The sequence below is a fragment of the Plasmodium berghei genome, assembly GCF_900002375.2.
Source record: "Plasmodium berghei ANKA genome assembly, chromosome: 14".
Taxonomy (NCBI): domain Eukaryota; phylum Apicomplexa; class Aconoidasida; order Haemosporida; family Plasmodiidae; genus Plasmodium; species Plasmodium berghei.
This window is the reverse complement of record NC_036172.2, coordinates 1,405,856-1,433,181: the sequence shown is the minus strand read 5'-3', so window position 1 is coordinate 1,433,181 and position 27,326 is coordinate 1,405,856. Positions and strand designations below refer to the sequence as shown.

General features: G+C 21.2%; 6 protein-coding genes across 6 annotated transcripts; 3 read left to right on the top strand and 3 right to left on the bottom strand.

Annotated features, from left to right (window-relative positions):
• Positions 1-355: 355 nt before the first annotated feature.
• Positions 356-1,345, top strand: PBANKA_1437900 (conserved Plasmodium protein, unknown function; the record flags this gene model as incomplete). Its single annotated transcript, XM_034567736.1, has 4 exons — positions 356-478; positions 628-676; positions 903-1,090; positions 1,304-1,345. 4 exons carry the CDS (start codon positions 356-358, stop codon positions 1,343-1,345), a joined length of 402 nt encoding a protein of 133 aa, XP_034424203.1.
• Positions 1,346-1,498: 153 nt separating this feature from the next.
• On the bottom strand, positions 1,499-3,329 carry PBANKA_1437800 (conserved Plasmodium protein, unknown function; the record flags this gene model as incomplete). Its single annotated transcript, XM_034567735.1, has 2 exons — positions 1,499-1,571; positions 1,981-3,329. 2 exons carry the CDS (start codon positions 3,327-3,329, stop codon positions 1,499-1,501), a joined length of 1,422 nt encoding a protein of 473 aa, XP_034424202.1.
• A 1,144-nt stretch (positions 3,330-4,473) lies between these two features.
• On the top strand, positions 4,474-6,134 carry PBANKA_1437700 (conserved Plasmodium protein, unknown function; the record flags this gene model as incomplete). The annotated part of the gene is made up of 7 exons (XM_034567734.1): positions 4,474-4,599; positions 4,753-4,818; positions 4,912-4,996; positions 5,202-5,404; positions 5,622-5,735; positions 5,809-5,859; positions 5,994-6,134. The coding sequence occupies 7 exons, from the start codon at positions 4,474-4,476 to the stop codon at positions 6,132-6,134; spliced, it is 786 nt and encodes a 261-aa protein (XP_034424201.1).
• Positions 6,135-7,025: 891 nt separating this feature from the next.
• Positions 7,026-7,580, bottom strand: PBANKA_1437600 (glideosome-associated protein 45, putative; the record flags this gene model as incomplete). Its single annotated transcript, XM_034567733.1, has 1 exon — positions 7,026-7,580. The coding sequence occupies one exon, from the start codon at positions 7,578-7,580 to the stop codon at positions 7,026-7,028; it is 555 nt and encodes a 184-aa protein (XP_034424200.1).
• Positions 7,581-9,750: 2,170 nt separating this feature from the next.
• On the bottom strand, positions 9,751-16,770 carry PBANKA_1437500 (AP2 domain transcription factor AP2-G; the record flags this gene model as incomplete). Its single annotated transcript, XM_034567732.1, has 1 exon — positions 9,751-16,770. One exon carries the CDS (start codon positions 16,768-16,770, stop codon positions 9,751-9,753), a length of 7,020 nt encoding a protein of 2,339 aa, XP_034424199.1.
• Positions 16,771-22,978: 6,208 nt separating this feature from the next.
• PBANKA_1437400 (diphthine--ammonia ligase, putative) lies at positions 22,979-25,078 on the top strand (the record flags this gene model as incomplete). The annotated part of the gene is made up of 7 exons (XM_034567731.1): positions 22,979-23,096; positions 23,737-23,835; positions 24,085-24,170; positions 24,264-24,340; positions 24,463-24,514; positions 24,644-24,710; positions 24,834-25,078. The coding sequence occupies 7 exons, from the start codon at positions 22,979-22,981 to the stop codon at positions 25,076-25,078; spliced, it is 744 nt and encodes a 247-aa protein (XP_034424198.1).
• Between the last annotated feature and the right edge of the window lie 2,248 nt (positions 25,079-27,326).

The following is a 27,326-nucleotide window of genomic DNA, read 5'->3' as shown; positions in this document are numbered from 1 at the left end:
GAAATATTTATATTAAAACATTCAAAGATATATATAATTTATATATATTAAAAATATGTATAGCATTTCATGCATATATAGCACATATATGTCTTATCTTTTTACACTTTATACAACTTTTCAATGCTGTTTTTTGAACATTAATATGCCAACAAATATGTATATTTCAATATTCTTACTTTATAATTTTTTATTTTATATTTTTTTTTCATATATAAATAAATACTTAATTGCTTACCATAAAAAAGGTAAAATATTTTTGTACAAAGTACAAGCTAATTTTTTTTTAATATTATGCATATATATAATTATAAGGGGGAAAGGCAAAGTTTAAATAAAGCTCAATCAAGTTAAAATGGCGACCTTAGCAACAAAAATATTATATTTCACATATGGAAGATATTTAGGAAATTTTGTGTTTGATACATTTTTATTCTTTTCGAACTATCTAAATTTAGTGTGCTTTGTTTTAAAAAAGGTAAATGATATAGGATAAAAATTACAACGCATAAAATTGAAAATTTACAAAGCAATATTTTCCATATATTATGGTGTGTGTTATATATATTCTCAATTATATTTGCCTTGAACATTGGTTGTGTCGATATTTTATTTTGCAATTTTCAGATATCTAACATATTTGATGTTACAAATTATAAAGATTTATGCAACAAAAGTAAAAAAAAAAAAAAAAAAAACAGTTTTTATTTCACCGAATAAGCTTATATATTGAGTTGTTGATATTTTTGTACATTTGTACTGACTTATAAGCATGTACAGGCGTCTATATTTATATGCACGAATTCTACGGAATTTTATAAAATGGCATGTGTGTATAGTATGTATAAGAAGGAAAAATAACAAAATATGTATTTTTTAATATAACTTTTAATTATATTCAGGAATACACAGCATTAAGTCACCAAACTTTAAAGGAATAGTAAAGGAAAATAAAAATATGCATCTTTTCAATGTTGCAAATGTAAACGATTTAGAATTTTTTAACAGTTCAATACTCGAAACAGAAACTGTGATAAACGAAAGAGCGCCAACGGAGTTTGACGATTTTGGTGATGACGAATACAATTTTGTAAGCAATTCATAAAGCAAATACGTGATAAAATAAATGCCAACTTTTATAAGATTATCAATATGCCAAGAAAAATATTCACAAAAAAAATATATATGTAGAAGTCTTGTTATAACATAAATAATGCATTTAATATAGTGTATTTTGTGAAAATTCATCTACATGTCAATAAAAATATCCTTTTTTTATTTTCCTTTCTTTGAACGATTTCAGGACTTTCTCGATTTAGTTCATAATAATAATCTTGACGAATAATTATTTTCCTATTCGGAATTTTTTTTATTCATTTTTTTGCGGTATTTATATTCAAGACTTGCGCTATAATTCATTTAAAAATTTGCACACACAAAAAAAATCAAGAGCATGTATATACACATACATCCATATAAATATATTTTCTAATATTTATTATTGTGCCCTTTCAATTGATCGTAATGTTTGTTGTATCATTTCTATTTGTTCCCTATGCCATGGATAATACCTAACAAATTAATATAATATATATTCATTAAAAATTCATCAAGATTATATATATATGAAAAATTAAAAAACATGATAAAAAAAATATTGCATGCTTTTTATTTTAGGGATATATATGATGTATAAACAAAATTATGCACATTTTTAAATATCATTTTAATATGAAGAAATAGAGATATTAATAAAGTATGTAGCTATTATAAGACAGTTTTATCATTATAATGTATACAAATAAGCACATATGAATTTATAAAAAAAGAAAACCAATGAAATAAAACATAATATTGTAGAGAGAGTATTGAACGATATGATCACAAATTTTTTGTAGAAAAAAAGACACATATATGGTATACATATACATTTAATGAAGCTTTTGGTTTTTATTTTGCTTACTGATTTATGTTACATACTTTTTTATGTCATTTTGATTATTTTGCTGTAGTAATAATAAGAGAGATTTAATTAATATAACATTATTATCAAAATAATCTTGAAAAGCCTTTTTATTTTTCGAATATTTGTTTAAGTTTTGTTGTAATATATTTATATATTTTACTATTTCATTAGTTTTTCCTTTTAAATTTGAAATATTTTTTTTTAAGTATAATATAAAATTATTTATTTTGTTTTTAATATGATTAAATAATATTTCATTCATATATTTATCTTCATATATATATATTGTATTCACCATTGCTTTATATAATAAAAATAAATAAAATGGTTTTAATTCTTCTTTTATGAATTTTTTAAACTCATTTTTATTTATCAAGCTATTTAATGCATGATAACACATTTTTAAATAGTTTGAAAAATTCTTATTCATTGTTAATATTTTTTCATCCTCTAAATGTATACTAAACAAATAATTGCTAGTCGAATACAAAAGTAATATAAAATTATAATTTTTTATATCCATAAGCCATATGTTTTGTTCTTCATTTTTTTTTTCAATTTTATTCCCTTCTTGTTCATTCATAGCATTTCCAATATTAGTACACATATATTGGCTATCCATCACAGTGCATTCATTTTTAATGGGGATAGATTCATTTTCTATATAAGCATATGTATCATCATAAATTTGTTCGTTCTTTTTGCTTTTTAATTTTACAAAATCACTATTATATTCGTATGTCAATTTTTCTATATGATCAAATGCATGGTTTATTTCCAAATAACTAATAATATGATTTAATATTTCCTTCTCTATATTATATATATGAACATTTTTTATATTTGAATAAAAATTAATATTATATACTAAACTAATTAAAGAGGATATAGATATATCTTTTATGTCTTTTTGTAATTTTAAACATAATTTATTATAAAATGTATGATCACTAATATTTGCTTTTAAATATGCAATAATGATTTTACTTATTCCATTACTATTTATATTATCTAATTTTTCTATTATTAAAGGCTTAATATTAATTAAAATGTTTTTTCCCAAATATAAACGGCTTAGAATGTTAATTATGTTCAATATTTCTTTCACACTAAATTTATTTATATTTTGTATTATATCATTACTTAAACATTTCCATTTTATTTTATTAAAATTTTTCGATTTATATGTTTCATTAATACATTTTACTATTAACTGCGTAGAAGAATTTATATTGTTGTTAATACTTGAAAATTGTATTTGGGGTTTAACAAAATGAGAATATATATTCCTGTTTATTTCTTCAAATCTTTTGTCTTTCAAAAACATACAACATTTTATATTTCTCTTAATTATAAGATACATTGAACATTAAATTTATAAAAAAAAAAATAGTCATATTTTTTTCAAAACATCCCTAGGTTTTTTTCAATCCTTATCAAAAAAATTGTGAACATTTTTGAAAAATTTCCCGACTACAATAAGTGTACAAGATGGAAAAGTAAAAAAAATAAATAAATAAATAAATAAATAAATAAATAAATAAATAAATAAATAAATAAATAAATAAATAAATAAATAAATAAATAAATAAATAAATAAATAAATAAATAAATAAATAAATAAATAAATAAATAAATAAATAAATAAATAAATAAATAAATAAATAAATAAATAAAATTAAAAATAAAAATAAAACAAAGTAAAGATTATTAAAAATTGATAAATATAAATAAATGAATAAATATGTATAATTCTTTGTTTTTTATGAAACATCGATAAAACGGATATTTTTAAAAACATTTTAATAATTTGTAAAAGTAAGCTATTCCTATGTTTATATTCTACCCATTTAAAACCTGCATGTATAGAAAAAATATAATTTACACAAAATACAACGGTTCACGAAAATCTGTGTATTTTATATATTCTACATACAAAAAAAAAAATTTATTTAGTAACACTATTATTTTAAAGAGGTTCTCAAATAAATAACAGCTAATCTTGATGTTATTAATTTTTTCCTATACTGCATAAAAGCATAATAGTATGTATGTACACGTCCTTTTTTCTAATCGAGCTAAAAAAATAATAAAATAAAATAATAATAAAACAATTGTATTGCCATTATATATATAATCACTTATTTATATCTTAAATATGGGGTGTATATAAACCATCCTTTGGTAAAATTAATAGACTGTTTTATCTATTGTAAATGAGTAATAATCACTAGAATTTAAAATCTCTAAAAATGAGGAACGTAGAGAAAAAATAAACAAATATATAGAATAAACATGTGATTGTGTAATATATCTCTATAAATATATATATTTTTTTGTCTGAATATAAAAAAGTTTTCATAAAATTTTTATTCCCAATTTTTTATATATGCATATAAATGTGCACCACATAAAAAATTATATGCATGTTTTGTCTAATATAAATAATTGTTAGTGATAGTTATATATAAAGAAAATTATTTTAAATTTATTCCCTTTTTTTTAAAATGGATGATGGGGTACAAAAATTATTAAACCAAATAGGTGATATGGAATCTAAGAATCGCCTAATTCACATCCAAATTGAGGAATTGAAAACAACTGAAAAGGAATTGCAAAAAAATGAAAAGGAAGTAATAACTTCATAAAAAATGTGTATTTGCATGTTATATAAAGAATAAAAATGATCTCTTCTTTCAAATTAATTTTTATCATCCTTTATATATGTTTTCTTTCTTTTTCAATAAACTATAACTTTATATATTACATATAATTTTATTGAATAGTTAATATTAGAAATTGAAAATGTGTGTAAGCAAATAAAATCCATGGAAAAGGAAGAAATAGAATTGGTAGGTTAACAAATTTGAAAATATATACTTACAATTACTAAAATAAGAATATCATCATATATGAATCACCTCTTTATGTTAAAAAAATTCCAGAATAATGATATATCAAGAGTTAATTTAATATGTAAAAATGTCGAAGCAACATTACATAATGAATTTGTAAAAGTTGAAATAGCAGGTTAGTCTATTTACTTATCAATATATTCAATAAAATGTAGATATGTCTTTTATATAGTTGAATACCATATTAATATAAATAAATTAAACGAATACAAAAATGAAATTATTATATGATATATACCACATATGATTTACATAGTTAGATATAAAAAAAAAAGTAAATTCATATATTCATGAGTAAAAAATGTTTTATTTATAAACAGCTCAAAAAATAAACCAAGTAGAGCATTATGAAGAAAAAGATACAAGTGTCAGCAGAGATTTAATTAAATGTGATGATAAGATAAAAAATTATTTGAATACAATGAAGGATTCTAATAATGATTATGCAATATTAAAGGAAATAAAAGACAATAATTTTTTACTAAGTCATGTATCAATAGATGATCTTTATGAAATTTATGAGGTTATTCAAAATTTTAAACAATTTTAAATATATATATTTTTTAATATGTGAACGTTTTAAGATAATGCATACTAAATAACAAATAGTGATATTATTTTTCTTTTCTGGAAATTGTAACTGTTGAATTTATTACAGTTTTTGTATACTCAAAAAAAATATAACAAATTTTATAATTACATTGATAATAATAAATCCAAATTATTCCACCCCTATATAGGATACCAAGGAAAAATATCAAGATAATTCCTTCAAAAACCAATGCAATAAAATTGCTATTGTTGATTACAAAACACATTCGTACTTTTGCAATCCTGTGCATATTCTACACATGGTTATAAAATAACTAATATATTTTATTAGTTTATAAAAAATTGAAAAAAATAATTATCCTCGTTTTTTTATAGACGAATCTTCTGATGGAAAAACTACGAAATAACAAGGATTCACATTTTAATGTATAGAAACGAAAAAAATAAAATTATATATATAACAAAAAAAACAATATGATATAAAAGAAACGTGTATACTAAGAGCGTATTAGTGTATATATAGAAATACAAACTATTTTTATTTTACAAATTATTTTCAGTTCTCAAGTATTGCCAATTATTATGGGATAGATAAAGAAAAGCATAACAAACAAATAGAAAATTTTGGATTGTCTGAATTAAATAAGATAATGATAAATCATTATAAATCCAAAAAAATAACCGTTAATAGTAGCATTTAACATTTCACGAAAAATATATATATTCCCCATTCATTTAAAAAAAAAAAAAATTAATTAAATCATGTTCATATGCGCATATATATTATACACACAGACGTTTATTATTTTATTTCATTTTGGTGATAATATTTTAAATAATGCCATATTAAAATGGAATTCATCTATTTGGATGTCTATGTTACTACATATGTTTAAAATATATTGGATATGATTGTAATAAAAGTTATGCATAAAAAATATCATTTCTTTAAACTATTTGTATTTGTCTACAAATCATTAAAATTGTTTTTGGGTACAAAAAGTAAAATTATTAAAACGTTCACATTATACATACCTCCTTTAATCAGATGAACAAACATTTCTTACTAACACAAAATGTGTCAGAGAACATTCTAAATAAACAAATAAAAAAAATCAAGAATATTATCCTATTGCTGCCATTATATTGTGATTATCTTTAATTTTAATTATAGTATGTAATAATTTATATTATGTAAAAATGGGAGCAAAATATATTTTTATTATAGTACACATTTTTTTCTAACCCAAATAAATATCTAATTAAGTATAAAATAAGCATGCAGTTTTTTATTACTATTTATTCTTATTATGTATAGATAACGAAGCAATGTAAAAATAATTTATTACAAAAATGTAAATATTATTTCACATTGAATTAATAAATGTGTGTGGGTAATGAAAACAATTAAAGACATGTAAATACAATTGTATATATATAATTGTATAATGTAATGTAACGAAAACATAAGTTATTTTAACTTTTTTATAAATCTTTAAAAAAAAAAAAAAAAAAAAGAATATTGATTAGAATAAAGTTAAATATTTATGCCAAAATGAAACTCCTTACAAATATATACAAAGGTACACATATTAAGCCAATAATGGGGTATCGGATAAATCAATCTTTCTACATATTTTGCAAGCATTTTCGTCATGACGATCTCCAAGATCGCATCCACATCGTCTTGAAAATATTTTGGCAGTCTCATCCATTTTATCCAAATCACATGGAGTGGTAGATTTATATGTATTATATATACTTTCTTCATGAGCGGGTTCAGTTAATTTTGTTATTTGTTGAACAATTCCAGTAGCATCGGTAGATAAGGTTAATTGTGATCCTGTTTCCAATTTATCACTATCATTTTCATATTTATGGGATTCTGAATATATATCAGAATTTGATTTGTCTAAATCGTCTAAATTTCTATCAAAAGATTTATTGTCATTTATATCCAAATCTAAATTATCATCTTCGACGTGCTCATCATATTCGTTTTCAATCGGATCTTCAGGAACATCCATATCTATAGCTTGTGGGGTTTCCTCATTTTGATCACCTTCAAAATTTTCCTTTTCAGTTAATTCATTCATGTCCCTACGTTTGGGGGCCTTTGCTTTATTTTTTGAACATCTGCTTCCCATTTTATAATTTTTTTATTGTAAGTAAATTAATAATTATATTAATAAGCAAATCGGTATAATGTCTTATCACCCCAGTAATAATAATGAAAACTTATTCAAAAAAAATCAATCGTATAAAAATTGAGAAATGCGAAAAATGTACTAATTAACGAAGATGTGCAAAATATGTATAGACGGAAATATATGGAATGTGCGATATGCAGGAAATATAATATATAATTTTTCCCTTAACATTCCATATATATAATATATATTGTATTAATTTTTGTAAACACTTAAATTTGCCTCATTAATAAACATGTATAATTATGTATACATTTTTTGGCATGATAAAATAAAATTGTTTAATATTTTTTAATTTTCTAGTTTAACTTTTTCTCAGTAAAGAAAAAAACAAAACAAAATATATTTAATAATTACAAACTATTAAACAATTAACAATTTTTTTGCTTTTTCCATCAAATTTAAAGAATTATAATACAACGAAATAAATTCTCTTTATGGAAATTAAACACAATTTAATTAGTACATTTAGGACTAAAAAGAAAAACAAAAAAAATTAATAAACAGAGAAAATTAATTTACAATAACTTTTAAATAATAAAAGTGTAAAAAAAATGATAATAAATAAAAAGGTTATAAAGTCAAAATTGGTAAAATTTGTAATACCTTAAGAAATAAATATATATTTAAAAAACATATAATATGAAATAGTATTGTTAGCTATATAAGATATTCCTGTTTTTTTTTGTGTGTGTGTGTGTGTAAGTTTTTTGTGGTGCACTTCATTGCATATAGACATTAATGTAAAATTTGTTTTATCCTTTTCCCCCAAAAAAATTAAATAAAACTATTATATATAAGATTTAAGCCGTCATAGAAAAAAAAAAACAGCTAAGCATGGATTAAAATTTAAATTGAAAGTTCAACGAAAACAAAAGAAAACATTCTAACATTTAAATGCTAAATAAGTATAATTTTATAAACAATGTAGTTGCAAAAATATAACTCCTATAACGTTCCAATCTTTTACGATAGGTGATGTTACATAGATAATATTGAAACTAAAAAACGGGAATAAGTGTAATAATTTTTGTACATACACAAGAATTCCGTTAAGCAATTTATGTCTTGCTTGTTCAGGTAAAATAATATAAAATGGAATATATATATATTAAAAAAACGTCACAATATGTATAAAAACGTTAATAATTTCTAAAATTGTTTTAAGATGACTTAACATTAAATATATAGGCAGCTATTTAAACACCGACATTTTACCATAAATAATATACACACTATATATTATTAGTAATTTACTTTTTTTCTCCTTAACGTTCAGGAAAAAAACTTATAATTTTATTTTTTTTTGATTTTACAAGATACTTATACTCTTATCACTTTATATATAGGTATAATTTTACACATGAATTTTTCCATAAATTTTATATACATAGTAAGCTAAATATATGGTATATTGCATTCACTCTTTTTTTAAGGAAAATATTAATATTTATTTCATAAGTTTATATTATATATGTATAATGATGGTTATAAATTAAAATAATAGTTAAGTAAATAACATTTAAGGTTGACACAAATTTTAAATTATAGTTTCTTTAAATGTGCTAACCATGCTATTCAAAATAGTTAAATATGAAAATCATCAAAAAAAAACATTTTATGTAAATGTTTCTTTAGCAAAAGAAACGATCATGTTAATTCTACAAACTGTTAATATTTGTAAAATTAATGTTTTAAGGGGCATTGAACAATAGCACCTAGTTATGTAGGATAATGGTAACATATATACTATTTTTTATTTTGATATAAAGCCAAAGAATCGGAAAAAAATATATATCCCTACTTAAAGGCATATGTTATGTGTATGTATATGCTTTTATTTTATAAATTTATATATCAATGGATTGTCTAAAATAGTATATAATTGTTATAATTTTTTTTGCCAATTTAAAAACATGTATATTGTTCATTTTATTATTTATAATAATTTTGCTGACAATATAATTAAATATAATGTTTGGTACAGTAAAATAGTTACATGCTATTTTGTTTGTAATAGTATTTAGAGAGCAATTTGTTTAATGGTACTATGGAGTTACCTTTTGTTATTATTATTATTATTATATGCAATAATAATTGGCGATTATTATTCGCTACTACACTCATCATGTAGCACGCTGTTCTTATTGCATTTATCGCTAGTTTCGTCATCGCTGCTATTTGTGTGTGCATCATTAGATTTATTATCAATATTTTTATTAACAGTATTCTCGGGACTAGTTTCAACGCCATTTTTAATATTATTATCATTGTTATTATCTATACATTTTTCTTCATTATTTATCCACCTATTTTTATAGCATAACTTTAGAAACTCTCGTTGTTGCTTTAATAAATGTTCTTGTTCTTTAGGAGTACTTTTGTGTAATTTCATTGCAACGGCTAATCGTAAAGCGCATTCATTACCAAATCTTTTCACATTAAAATTTTTACTTAATCTCCTTCCATTTTCCCACCATCTACATCTCCATGAACAATGTCCTCTCGTTGAATCTTTCCAAACACTATGAATAGGATGATTATAGTCTAATGCATATCTGCCTTTCAAACCCTTTTCTGGTAGTAAAAAAGAAGTTTTAACAATTTCATCAACCATTTCTTTTATATTATCATCTAAATTTGATAACAATGATTTTTGCGTTTCATATTTTTTCCTCTTCATTTCTTGTTTCTTGTTATAGCGACGCTCTTTATATGTTAATTTTAGTTCTCCTTCTTTGACAATATTTTTTTTCTTTTCTTTTTTACATCTTTTTCCCCTTTTATCCATATTATCTCTTTTCATAATTTTTTGCCTTCTTCCTCTTTTATTATTTATCAAATTAATTGCGCTATTATTTTCATCGTCATGTTCTTCTCGATTAATATTGATTACGCTGGAATTACTATTTTTTATTTGATTCCTAGTTGTTATCATTCTACAATTGGCACCAGTTTTATTGCAGTCATTCCAATTTAAACAATTGTTTTCATTTCCTTCGGTTCCATTTTTCTCTTTTTTGCAGCAATTCATATTAAAACGTGAATGATTTGTGGGGGCAATTTTATTGGATTTTCCTAAGTTCTTTTTATTTTGATTTATTTTAGTCTTATTCACAACTCGTCCAGGCTTACAATTTGTTTTTTTCATTTTTGTCCGGTTTACAGTTTTGGTGTTTTTACCGGCTTTTCTTTGGCCGTTAACACATACGTCATAATTATGAGAGGCATTGCTATTGTTACCACTATAACTACTACTTTGATAGCAATTTACTTCATAATTTTCCTTAGAAAGTCTACTAGAATATGCCTCAAAGGATGAGTTAAAATGTTCACCGATGCTACTATTGAGTACCCTCTGTTTTGGAATGTTATTGGAGTTATTATTATTTTGATCCATCTGATCATCACATATGTTGTTTATGGTAATACCTTCCGTGTTACTATTATTTGATTTGTCGGAAATGTCTTTAACACAATAATTATTTTCATAATTATTGTTTTCGTAATTTATATTATTGAGCTTATTATTTATAAAACAAAATTTCATAGAGTTATTAAAATTATTTAATGCATCCAAGTAATTTGTTGTATTTAAATAAGCATAAATAGCATCATTCGAATATATATTTTTAGCTATATTGGAATCATCAATCATATTAATTTGCTGATTTTCATATAAATTATTATAAATGTTGATCAAATGTGTTTCATCAATTTCTGCCTTAATTGGGTAGTCAAAACTATTCCAACTGCAACCATAATGTTTGTTTTCATTTATAATATCAGTAATATTATTTTTGGTATTTTCTGATGTTGGATTATTATTTATCATAATATTGTCTTTTACATTATTATTATATGAATTTCCATTTTCACTACCAAATGCCTCATTACTAGAATTAATATGATCATCATTATGAATTCCAGTTGAAATTGATTTGTTATTTGCATTCTGACTTTTTTTTTTATTTTCTAAATGCCCACCATTTTCTGTATTTTTAAAATTTTCTTCATTATTCATATTTTCCAAGCAAGTATATACATTCCCAAAATTGTTCATTTTTTCTAAACTATTTTCTAAATTATTACTCATCCCTTGGGCAAATGGATTAGTGTTACTAATGAAGGTGTAACATAGATTCCCTACATTATTGCATACTTTAGAAATATTCCATAAAAAATTTTCATAATTATCATTATTTGTGTCGACAGGAGCGGAAATAGTATTTGTATATATATAGGTAGTACTATTGTCATAATTGTTACAATTCTCTATTTTTCCAGAGTTGCAATTATTATAAATATCAATGTTTATATTATTATTATCATCAGACATATTTTGAAAATTAGAATTTAATTCATAAATATTACAATTATTACCATTATTAAAATAATTTAAGTTATTATTATTTTGTGTATTTTCCATATATGCATTATTAAATGGCATATTTAATCCATTAAAATTTATATTAACATTTTGAATATCTTCAGAACCGCTTAAATTATTATTTTGATTATTTTCCAAAATACAAACCATACCAGAATTATTGCAATTTTCATATTCCCCATTACAATATCCATCACAATAAGTGCTTGAATGGTTATTTGAATTTTCATTGGATTCATTATTGCAATAGTTGCTAGAACTGTTATCTAATCCAACATTCATCATATCTCCATTTTCCAATTGATGATAATGGTTTATATATCCGTTATTTATTTTATAATTTTTATTTATATTTTCAAAATTAGTTTCATATTTTCCGAATAATAATTGAGTATTATAATAATGGTTATTATCACTATAATTATGAAGAACATTATTTAGAAGCGGGTAGCACATATTATGTTGGCTATCCTTTTGAATATTATTATTATTATTGTCATAAGCAATATTATTTGAATTATCTAACAAATCAGTATTTAAGTTTATATCATTATTTTCAAATTTAATATTATTTATATTAGTAGTTTCTTGATTCATATATGAAAATGGAAAATTGCTATGTCCATTCAAGTTTCCATGGTTTTGATGTGTAGAAATAATATTTTCAGAATTATTGTTTTCATATATATTATTATTTACATTACTAGAATTTTTAGAACCATTAAAATTATTACTATTGTCATTTTCTTTATCTATGTCTCTTATATTTACATCATCAATAATATTATTATTTGTGTTATTGTCTCCTAATATTCCATCATAATTATTCATGAAATTGGCGCTATTTTTATTTTCTGTATATGTTTCGCCTTCTATAAAATTACTAATGTTTGATTCCAAAATATTATGACGTTTTTGTTTTGCATTTTGTGAACTTGAGCATATTTCATTTTTCCCATCGTTTGAAACTATTTCACAATTATTATTTCCCTCATTTTTATAAAATTCATCAGACTTTCTATTATTAATATATTCATATTCATGGCCGTTGTTGTTATAAATTTTATTTAATTTTATTAATTCTCCGTTATGACATTCTACATTTTTTATATTCCCTTCGATAATTCCATTCCTTATTCTTTCATTATTTAAATCATTTTTAATGCTTATTGAACCATTTCCATTACATGCATGATCGATGCTAATGTTTTTATCTAATTCTTCGATATTATTATTTTCTTTTAGGGAGTTATTTTTATAATTATTTTCATCATTTTCACCATTTTCATTATTTGTCCCATCATTATTTCCTATTATATCATTGTTTGTATCTTCAATTTTCCTTTTATTTTCGAACTCATTTTTTGAGCTTTTATCGTCAATTGCATCTATATTTGTCTCTTTATTTATGCTGTCCAAATGTTTTTCATGATCTAATTTTGCATTGAATTGATTCATATATGTTGGGTTAAAATAATTATCATTTTCGTCATTAATATAGCCTATTTTATAATCATTATTAATTTCTATATTTAATAAATTTGGTGAATTAATTATATTCAAACCATTTATTTCATTAATATTATTATTTTCATCATTTATATTATATTTTCTACTATATATATTATTTTTATCATTATTTGCAATGTAATCATAATTATCGCTATTTGATGTAATAATTGGACTAAATTGATAAAAATTGTTATAAAAATTAGATAACATATTCGGAAATATGCTATAATAATAATTATTATTACAATAATTCATAATATGCCCATGATATTTATTTATGTGACTACAATAACTATTCAAACTCATACTAATGTTACTACTTTTATTGTCATTATTTTTATTATTATATAATATAACCATATTGTTATTCATATTTTTGGAGATAGTAGTTATAGGATATTCATTTTGTACCATCATTTGGTTTGTTTTTACTATTTGACTATTGTAAGGACATGTAACATATCTATTTATACCACCGAACAAAGGTAAATTGGTATGTACTTTATCTGAGCATTCATTATTTTTAGATACATCATTTTCTGATTTATTATTACCAATTGTAATTTCATAAGAACTATTTTTTTTATAGTTGTTACCATTTACAAATGTATCACAAAATCCATGACTACCATTCCCTAATATACTTATAATATAGTTTAACATATTTGTATTGCTTGACAATCGATTTTCTTCAATTTGATCATTGTTATTATGTAAACTTTTCATATTTATTTCATTTGCACATATTAATGAATCTTCAATGTTTATATTAGTATTTGATTGATATATATGTTTAGAGTTTTCATTATTAACATGGTTAGATGTTTGATCACTATTTTTATTATTTGTCTTACTTTGATTACTTGTAATTTGAGTACTATTTTCTATAACAACATTTTTTGGATTTTCATTTAAAATATTTAAATTCGTATTAAAATCATTTTTAGAACTATATAAAATTTCATCAATATTTCCCTCCTTACATTTAATATGCCCATCTTGCATTATATCAGTTTGGTTTATCTTTGTATTATTTGAGTGGTCGTCTTTTATTTGAAGCATATTTAATTCATTTTGATTGTCTATGGCTTTATTTGTTAATATATTTTTGTCTTTACTACCTATATAACCGCTTATCGTACATTTCAAAACATTTTTATTATCATTATTATTATTTATATTTTGACCACTATGTTCGTTATTGATTTTTAAATCATAATTGCTACAATTAGTTCTGTTTAATGAGTAATTATGTTTAGTTTCTTCATCCACATTAATTTGTGTCTTTTTATTTTCTTGTATAATATTTATACTTTTGTCATTATTTGGTTCTTCATTTTTTTTACTTGAATTACTTAACTGGTTTGTTACTAATCCAATATGTCCATTTTTTATTAATGTATTTTGTGGATCCCTTTTAGTTTCTTCTTTCCCTATTTTGTGAGTTGTTACAATATTTCTATATCCATCATTTTTATTTTCAAAAAGTGTGTATAAATTATTTTTATTCGTCTTATTCTTATGTGCTTTACCTTTTTTCTTGTGTATTTTGTTGTTTTTTATATTTCTACTTTTATTACCTTCATCGAAATTATTACATTTCGTTTTACAACTCAGAAAGCGTTCCTTAATTCTTTTTAGCGTTATATATTTTTTAATATAACTTGAATTGTCAATTCCACTTTTAACATCGGTATTTTTATGTTCACCAATATATTTTTCTTTATTATTATCATTACATTGTTTATGATTTTGTTCGAATTTCCCAACTTTGCTTTCTATTGAATTTTCAATTTTTTCATTATCTTGTTTAAGAACAGCATGATTTCCCATCTTGTGTGTAGAATTGTTAAAAATAATATAATTGTTCATATTATTATATTTATTTTTCAAACATCTAATAATATGCACACGATTCCCGTAAATATTGATGCACCTATTTTTTTCAGAGATATTCCATTTTTTTAATCGATCATATGTATAATTAACTTTTTCCCATTTGTGTATTTCCTTTATAATTTTTTCCATTGTTAATTTCCTTTTATTTACAAGTTTATTTTTTATACTTTTGATTTCCTTTTTATTTTTAAATCTATTATTATGTTGTTTAATTATATCATCAACTATTTCCACATCGCATTTTCCCTGATCTTTATCATTATTTTTAATTTCAGTTTGATTGCTTTCTGATTTGTTAATTTTTACACTATTTTTAATGAACATTTTATCTGTTTGTTTTTCTATTATTTTATTATATCTATTGTCTACATTTATATATTTTTCATCACCAATAATTATATTATTTCTTTTATTTCTATTTACATAACTCATTGTATATTTCTTATTATCATCAATTTTATGATGTATTCCCCTTTCTTTATCTTCATCACTATTTTGGGAGTTTTTATTTTGATCAGTGTAATTACTACTATTTTTGATATAATTTATGGCTGTACAATCCTTATTATATATGTTACAGTTTTTATATGTACTTTCATTTATAGACAATTGATCACTTTGAATTCCTGTATTCATAGAATTTTCATAAATATTATTTTTCTTAAAAGTCTTTAAATTGATCTTTATGTTATTTTTTAAATTTTGAACTATTTCAGTCGAATTAACATCCATCAATTGACAATTTTCTGAATCATTTGAGTTTAAAACTGACATTTGACTATTTGGTGAGCTTAATATATCTTCATAAAACATATTATTATTATGGCTACTGTCGCTTGTACTATCATTACTGCTATAATTAGTATTATTTTTAATATGATCAGAAATTTTATTGTTTATATTGATATAATCATCATTTTTTTCGAATTTTGAATTTTTATCGTCGCCCATAGTAATTAAATTACTTTTTTGTAAATCGTCGTTAATACGTTTAGAATATTTCATACCATATGTTTCATCTTGTTTGAAATTTTTTACTTTGTTTTCTTTTTCATCCATAAAAATACAAGGAATAATATCATGTCCTACATTTTTTACATTGCACACACTACTTTCATAAATTGTCTTATCATTGGTATTATTGTTGTTGTTAGTGGCACTCGTATTTTCCTGTGTTTTATTTAAGTTAAAATTAAGTTTGTCCTTTTCCTTTATGTTATGCATGTCGATATTCAACTTTTCCTTATTATTATTTATCATAAACAATAAGAAAGGTTTATTATTTTTTGACTCATCATCTGAGTGGTTTTGAATATCAGAGATCATTTTTTGTTTATTACAAATACTTCTAAATCAATATCACTACTTGGTATTTTTGTCTTTATTCTTTTTGAAATGTTAGTTTTTTTTATCTGTTTTCTTTTGAATACTTCAGATTTGGTGTTATTATTATTTGATCTTTTTCTATATTATTTTCTTATAGTACGTTTACTATATTTATATTGTATTTTTATTATTAGTTTTACGTTTTATTTATTATTTTAGGGTTATATAAAAACTAACCCGTTGCAATTGAAATGTGTGTATATAACCGTTGAATATATTTTAATAATTTACAATAGTTATATTATTTTATATGCCTGTTTTATTTTGTTATGTTATACATATAGTAACATGATATTGTTTCGGTACTAATATATATATATATGGATATCTACTTATACACAAAAAATATAAAATATTTGTGGGGTATATACTTTTATTTGTATTATCTATATTTTTAATTTTTCTTATTTATTTTCAAAAAATGTAAACAATACAACCATTCGTATATACTAATGTATAATTGCGGGTAGACACATATAGATACATGTGTGCATGTATATATAACATTTGATTGGATATATTTTGCTTGATTTTGACACAAATATATACAATTGCATATACATATATATTGAAAGGATACTATAATATCATTAAATAATGTATATACATATATGGTCACTAAAATATATCAACTATTTATTGTTAATAAATACTATAGTTATTCTATTATTAGTAGCCCATTATACACATACCCAAAATTGGTTTTCTTCTCTTTACAAATAATATTGTACATAATAATTATGATTCCAAATTATTTGAAATAATATGAAAAGCGTTTTTTTGGATATTTCTTAATAATAATGTATGCTTGTGTAGTGATGCATTATATAATTATTTTAAAAAAGAAAAACCCAAATAAATGTCTTCTTTGCTTTTTGGGTATAATATGTATATATATTATATAATTAGTAATAAAAAGATTTCGTTCCCTCCTAAATATAAAAATATATATAAACATATAAAATTGTGTATATATATGAATAAATACATATATATTTGCACCAATTTAGTTGCTTACTCTACTTATCATAGCTTTAAATATGTAAGAGATTAAAGAAAAAAGACATGGGCAATTTGTTCACTTTGTTTATATTCAGAATAACAATGATATTTTGTTAACTGAAATACATTTTTATTAATTAAAACAAAATGTATAAATAAGACATTTGTTTTTTTTAATTTTCATATGAAAAAATATAATATTAGTCAAGAAAACTTGGTTCATAAACTTCAACAATAAAATTGTGTAGACAATTTATAATGCATAAGTACGCATGCATATATACATACAGTATATTAACAACATACATAATATACAATGCTTAAAAAAATTCTTAATAAATGATGCAATAGGAATGATACTATTAGGGTGTACTATAAATTTGCCAATGTTTAACATATGACCCAATAGAATAAAAATGGTATATGTATATATGTCTTTTTATATTTATATAAAGACTGTTAAACAATTATTATATATATATATATATATATATATATATATAACATTGATATATTGAATATGTTTATTATTTATTAAATTAATAAATAATACAACTTAAAATGGTATTGTTGTCTGAACCATTTATAAATTCATAAATTTTAAAACAAAAAATACTACAAAAGTAAAATATATGTATGATATTTAAAAATATATTTAATAATAATAAGATATATAATATATATAACAATAATAAAACATTTGTAAAGCCATGTTTGTAAATATTTATTGTATAGTAAAGGGTAAACGTCAGAAAATATTTGCATATATATGCGTATTTATTTTATATATGTATATATTTGGCTTGCTTATGTGAGCATGTTTACCTTTCTCTCAATATATAAGATAATTTCATATATATTTTACAAGGAATAACAACAATAAATAGTTTGAATGTATAATATTTATATGCATAAGAAATAAAATGTCATATTTATATACGCATACATGAAAAGTTATTTAAAAATAATATATATTTTTAACTAAATACTAATTCATACATAAAGATATAGAGTATAGTTTTATCAAATTAAATATATACATGTTTTTAGAAGTAAAATAGATAACTCTTTAATAATAGTATTATATTACCAAACTTTTATGTATCAGTATTATGATATTAAAAGATGTTATTTAATATTTTTTTTATTATATTTATGTGTATGATATAATAGATATATCTAAATAAACTATTTATAATTTTTATACTTGACTCTATAAATACTAACTAAAATTAAAATTTTTTTATAAAAATTTACAAAAAACGATGTATCTAATACATATATGGTAAAAAAAATAATAAAAATAAATATTTAAATAGATATAATTGTATACACAAAAGTATATTACATAGAGAGATAAATATATATATAGCAATGCTTGTGCAAATATATGCATAACTATATATGTATTTTGTATATATATATATATATTTATTATTTTTTTTCAATTTTATATAAATATTCCTTATCTACAACTGTAACTATAGATATTTATAAATATCCATAAATATATAAACTAATTTATATTATATTGCGCAGATATATCGATATAGTGCAAAATATACCAGTGGATCAAGGTGGGAAAAAACAATTATGACTCCTATTAACGTCCTTGAATGGTATAAATAAAAATACCTAGTTTATCACACGTATTTTAAGAGCATACTATGAAATAACTATTCTATACTTAATATCGTCCGAAAAAATACTGCGATATGCAATTTGGACTATAAAATAAAAAACTCCCTATATTTTATTGCTATTGACATAGGAATATATATATAATGCAATGTATCCCCTTGCAAGTGTTAATGCACTATTTTATTTATTATTTTTTTTGTATTTTATAGCATTGATACTCAATTTTTAGATATATAAAATATATTTATAATATATACAATTAATATATAAGAGTAGGAATTAGGAAAAATATAGGAATTTGTGTTAGTACAAAGTGTTAAATTTTTTTGTAAAATAGCACAGTTATAGAATATTTGCAAGACGGAACCATTAGTGCATTATAATTTTACCTAAATAATATTCGCTTTTTCATTTCTCCCCTTTATTATTTAATTTTATAAATGAAAATATGACATCCCTAATATTTTATATACATATATTGCTATGTAAGATATACGTATATAATATCCTAGTATTATAAACAAGTATCGTAATTAGCACATATTATAAAAAAAAGCATTGTATTATTGTACAATTTTAATATATTTTTTTCATATAACCCCCTTAGAATACAACATAGTATATTTTATATATACATATATAAAATATCTTTGAAATCGTGTGGATACACCATTAAAATGTTTGTAGTAAAAGAGTGCAATTGCAATTTTTATAGAAATTAATATAAACATGTATATTTAGAAAGATATTTTATATTATTTTATTATAAACTACATTTTTATCAATTTTTTTTTTATAAAATATTAGTATATATTATCCATCATTTCGAACCGTTACATTTTTGCAATTACGTGATATATACTTTCTATCTTTTCAATGTTTTATGGAAATACTTAAGGAATACAGTACCCATTTTATATTATTCTAGTACTTAAAGTTGAATAGTAAATTTACACTTTTAATATATGTAGGAATACCTATATAGTATTATATATCATATAAACATAAATCCATCAATATCCATATTACATAAAGCAATTATTGTTAATAAACATTGATACGCGCACGTATTAATATATATTCGCCAATATTTTTAAATATTTAAATGAAATAAAAAAATTACCTAGTAAAATATGTATTATATATTTTTCATAGAAGACAATAAGTACTGTTATTGATATACGTATATTAATCGTTTTTTTCAAAATTTTATTAAATGAAATACATTGAAATAACGGGTACTATATGTATATCGACCTAACATAATAAATGTGTATCATTGAAAATTAAGAAAAACATTGCTGTTAGATAAATATATTTTTAATTATATATATTTATAGGATTTTAATAAAAAGAAAAAAATATATTATTTTTTTGCATTCTTTAATTTTTAATATATTTATTTTTTTAGGCACTTTAAATTGTGTATAAAAATTCATATTATAAAATTGTTATCATTGTATTATTACATTGCTTATAAGGCTATATATACATAACATAAAAAAAGCAAAAATATTTCCATCAATTAATAATTTCTACAATAAAGTTTTAACAATATAAATATATGTTTGCACTAAATATTAATATTTTATTATTCTTATTTTACTACTGTTATTTATCAATTATTATTATTATTAACATCATTATGGATACTACCCTTCCCAGCCATTGATTTCAATGATATCATCAATGCATACTACTTGGAACGATATATGTATCCTCACAAAACCAATGTATGTTAACATATTCAATAATAACATTGCTATATTTTATTTTTTTAATCACTATATATATTTGAAAGAATATTATTTAAATGCATAATTTGTTACACTGAATAAGTATAATACATATAAATATACATATATTTTTTTTTAATTTTGTATACTTATTACATTTATTTTTATATAAATACCATATGCATAATTTAACATTCATTAATGGTTTTAGCAATATGTTGTTTGTTGGATCTAAACAACATATGAATACTCTATGATTATGTTAAAACAAATATATAAAATATATATATTTTTTTTTAATTTTGTATACTTATTACATTAGTCTTTATATAAATACCATATGCATAATTTAACATTCATTAATGGTTTTAGCAATATGTTGTTTGTTGGATCTAAACAACATATGAATACTCTATGATTTATGTTAAAACAAATATATAAAATATATATATTTTTTTTTAATTTTGTATACTTATTACATTAGTCTTTATATAAATACCATATGCATAATTTAACATTCATTAATGGTTTTAGCAATATGTTGTTTGTTGGGTCTAAACACAAATAACATATGAATACTCTATGGTTTATGTTAAAATAAATATATATATGTAATTAGTTATAATACCTTATTTATTTATGCACATTGAAAAATATTATATTTATTTGTTTTTGAATATATATATTACCTATTATTTACATATTTCCCCAAACTTTTATATAAAACATTGAATTACGTTGATTCAAAAAAAAAAAAAATAAATAAATAAAAGTGAAACTACAATATAAATTTATTAATTTTCTCATAATAAATTCTATACTTTAACAATAAAATGATAAACTTGGGTACACATATATGTATCACGAAAAAAAGAGATGACGAAAAATAAAATAGAATAGGTGACATTCTTAGAATTAAGGATACATCGTTACGTGAACAATAAAATACAACATCTGGCAAAGAATAAAATAACATATATAGATGCATAGTGCTATAATCAGCATATCGGCTGCAAATATCTACTAAATATATTTCATCATATAAATAAACTAAAATATAAGATATATATTATATTAATAAATGCACAACTTTTCCATTAAATTTTATATTTATGTATAGTCATGTGATATAGCACAATTGTAGTTGTATACAAAATATTCGTAGCATATATAAATAAATATATAATAATACATACATTTATATAACACGTGATGAAAAACATGTTATTCGTGTTGGGGAAATACATAGAATTCAAAAATATAAAAAATAAAATACCGGAAAACCACGTTGAAATGAGAAATATATGCATATATATACCATTTAGTTGTTAAATAATATATGTAGATATACATATATATTATATGGAAAATATATAAATATAGAGGATAAATATTATGCAAAAAATATGAATGCTTCCAAGAAATGTAAACAATATATGTTATATATATATATATATATTTATTTATTTATGCAATTTAAGTTTGAAATAAGAAAAATCATAATAATAATACAACAATTAAAAAAAATGTATATATATCCTTTTCAATCAACAAATATATAAGTTTTATAAAATAGTATATTAAAATATATTATTTATAGGGAATATATATAATATAGCATATTTAATTATAATTTTATTTTTCTGTTTCCTTAAAAAACTACTTCATATATTTTTATTGTATTTCTTACTTATAACAATTATTATTATATTACTCTTTATTCATTTCATATAAAATTACGTGTAAACAAAAATAAACAAACAAATAAAATGAATGTCGTGGGATTAATATCAGGGGGGAAAGACAGTATATACAACTTGGTTTGTTGTTTTAAAGATGGTCATAATATTATTGCTTTAGCGCATCTTATTCCTTATAAGAGTCAAAGTAAGAAATGCTTGAGGGCACAAGTATTCATACATAAACTTACATAGTTACATGGTTGTATAATACAAAAATATTAAATTACAAAAATTACAATATTTAAATGAAACTCTATATTAATTTCACAAACTTTATATATTTGCGTAATATAAAATATTTTTTTAAAAATCATTTTTCTATGAATATAGTTTTTGCATCATTAAATATGGACAAATTTACTTATAAAAACAATTTATGTGAATAATACTTTATTAACTATGTAAAATTTAATATATCATTATTGTGTAAATTATATTATTACTTAATTTATAATAATGTTTATTTATTTCGTAATAACAATTATTATATTTTGTATTTTATTTTTGCTCTGATAATTTATTTTTATTTGTTTTTATATATATATATTTTTTTTTAATTTACCTATTATCCAACATATAGATTATTATCATCATTTATCTAAACAAATAATATATATGATCTTTATTGGTTGCTTTTTTATGTTATATATATTTTTTATTGTGTAACATTTTAAAATCATTATTTAAATCGAAACCAAAAAGCATGCATACATATATGTCTAATACAAACAATATACCCGTTTTATATTAGATCAAATTTTATTTGACATTAAATATTTTTGTAGATGAAACCGACAGTTTTATGTATCAAAGTGTGGGGTTTGAACTCATTCCATCAATTTCTGAGTGCATGGAAAAACCTTTAATACAACACCAAATCAAAAGTATGCTCGTTTGAAATATTGAGAAAACAAAACAACTAAAATATATAAAAAAAATTTATACAATTATTGCACTTTAAATAAATTAGCACTATTATGCCACATTTCACTTTTGTTGAATCATATATTTTTTAAACATTGTAAAACATTTCATATGAATATAAATATGATTAAACCAAAAAAATAAAAAAAAATACGATAAAAACGTCTTAACGTTAAAATGAAATAAAAATAATTATATTATTATTATAGGAAAACCCATAAGCCTTGAAATGAATTATGTATATGATTCCAACGACGAAGTCGAAGATTTATATGAATTATTGCTCGAGGTCAAGGTAATAAATTATTCGTTAGTTGTTTTATTCATTTTAATATAAAAATTTGAGATATATCATATATATATGATAATTTATATTTTTTATTGCAAGACAAAATTTCCAAATATTAACGCAGTTTCGTGTGGAGCCATTAAATCAAATTATCAAAAAAAAAGATTAGAACATGTGTAAGTAAAAATAAAAAGTATGTATATTTTTTAGCATACGAATAAATGCACAACTATTTTTTATTCGTTCATTACCGATTTTTTATTTTATTCTTTTGATATATTTGTAAAATAATTTGAAGTTGTGAGAGGTTAAACTTGCAAATTTTAGCGTATTTATGGGAACGAGACCAAGTAAATAACAAAAAAAAAAAATTTATATATAAAATTATCTCTGTTTATGTGTGTATATTTATTGATACGAAATGATTACTTTTAGCATATTATTGCTATTATTTTTATTTTATTTTTTCCTGTCCACAGAAAGAATTGTTGCAAAATATGATCAATGATGGCATTGATGCAATAATTGTAAAAATTGCAGCATATGGTAATATATACTAATAAAAAGAATAATAAATGAAAAATGTTTACTTCATTTCATATGCACACACACATATATATTATTTATTTTATTATGTATTTTTTGGATACTCACTTTTAATATTTAAAGGCTTGAAAAAGGAACACATTGGGAAATCGATAAAAGAAATGTATACTTATTTAGAAGAAATGAGTAATAAATATGGCTTAAACATTTGTGGGGAGGGTGGGGAATATGAGACATGTACTCTTGATTGCTTATTATTTAAAAAAAAAATCGTAATAGACGAATATGAAGTGATTCAACATACATATGATTCAATATGCCCCGTTTTTATATTTAAGCCATTGAAGTGGAAAATTCACACAAAATAAAAAAATATAAAATGAAATATTTTTCATTTTTTTTATTTTTAAATAGTCCATTATTTTAAACCATAATTTTGTTGCAAAAATGCTATAATTTGGGTTAAATTATTATATTTTTTTTCATACTTAAATTATGTTACCCTCTATTTAATATTATTAATAATTTTGATGCACACATTCAGTCGATTTGAATGAATTTAATTGTTTTTCTTTAATTAATTATATATTTTTTAATAATAAAATCTAAGCAAAAAATTATGGAACGTACCAGAATATGTACAAACAATTTATGATAATATAGTGTATTCCTATATATATATTTATATACATCCCCTAATATATGCACTTAAAAAATCGCATAACATTCATTATAAAACAAATCACGACGATCTACATTTCAAAATTAAAAAATGTAAAAAAAATTATGTAACAACACGATAAAAATCATAGTAACAACTAGAGATTGATAAAAACAAATAGAATAATATTTCAGGAAAATAAATTTAAATGATAAATTAAATGCTATAGTATAAAATAAAAAATGTATTTAAAAAAGAAAAGATAGGACATTTGGGAATAAAATATATATGGATTTATATTATCAAAAAAAATGCATATATTTATCTCCTGATTTTTATATATTAATATTTTACAATCACATTATCGAACCGCTTTATATAGTATATAAAATGCCCCACATTAATGACTAAAAATACATAATAATATTTTTTAAAATATAAATTAATATAATATGCGTAGGGAATAACTAAAGCATGTGAATAATGGTAAATAAAAATCAAAACCATTTCATAGTAAAAAATAGATAAATGAGTAATAAGGCCTAAACTATTACACTATATTTAAGTGGAATGCGAATTAATATCTGTTTTATATTCAAAATGCCGCTGAAATGGTTTATACTTGTACTAAACAAATTGCGGTACTTATATTCACTTGTTAGTATGTTTTTACATTTATATATTTCTATCATTTATTAAAATACTTTGGTATATTATCCATATAAAAATATATTAGTAAACAATAATGTAATTTAATTGTATATCAATAGATTTACTATTTTTTTATTAGGTACAAATTCCTATATTATGAATTGCATATATATACTTTTTTTCCGATTTTTCACATGACACTAAAAGAATATTTAATAGATCATACTGCACGATATAGTATTTAAGTAAATAAATGTATATTAGTATTTTATATTTTTGTGTAAAATAATTTGAATACGATCAGTATTATATTTGTGAAATATATTTTTTTGCCCCTTTTTATTACATTTGCTTAATATTTGAGAGCGAATGGAATATGGTGAAATAAAATATTTAGAATAAAAAAAAAATATATTTATGATAGTCACTTTGTAATATCTTATGCTTTAAAAAAATAACCTGAGCAAATTTCATGTTTCAAAAACAAAAAACAATTCTGCCACTTAATGCATCCAACCATATTCTACTATTTATTTATTTATTTATTTATTTTGTTCACATATTAATTTTTGTATTCTTATAAGCATTATTATGTGTGCATACCTTATATGAATTGCCTAAAAATAATCAAAAAATAAAAATGAATAGAAAGAAAACAGTTTCAACTTTTTTAAAAGTATAAAATATAATGATTGTTATTTTTTTATTCATTAACGCACCATAATAAACGTAAATAATGTTTTACCTTTTATGTGCGTATGCTCTTATTTTCGCTGTATTAAGTTTATTTTTTATTTGAATTCCAACTGCTTATATATAGTTTTTTTTTTATATATTATATGTTTACTTATTATATATAAATTTTTTCTGTAGATATATTATATGTGCCCTTCTTGCTTATACACATATATTTGATTATTATTATGACTATTTTTTTTAATTAAATTTTATTTGTATTATAATGAGCAAAATAAATAGCTTGCTTATTTTTATAATTTTTGTGACTTTGCAAGCATATATATTATAATATATACCACAATATGTTTATGAATATATTTGTTTATTACATATATTGGAAAAAAAATTAAAATCACTATTTATGTATTATATTATGTTTATTTTTCTATATTAAGCATGCAGTGTATATTATATACATCCATATGCTTGAAATATTAAAAAGTGAGAATTTAATTAGAACAAAATTTGCAATTGCTTAAGTTATATTTTTTACTATTTTTTTAAAAACTAATTCTCATAAAAATTCATAAGCACACATGCACATTATATTTTCTTATACTCATTAG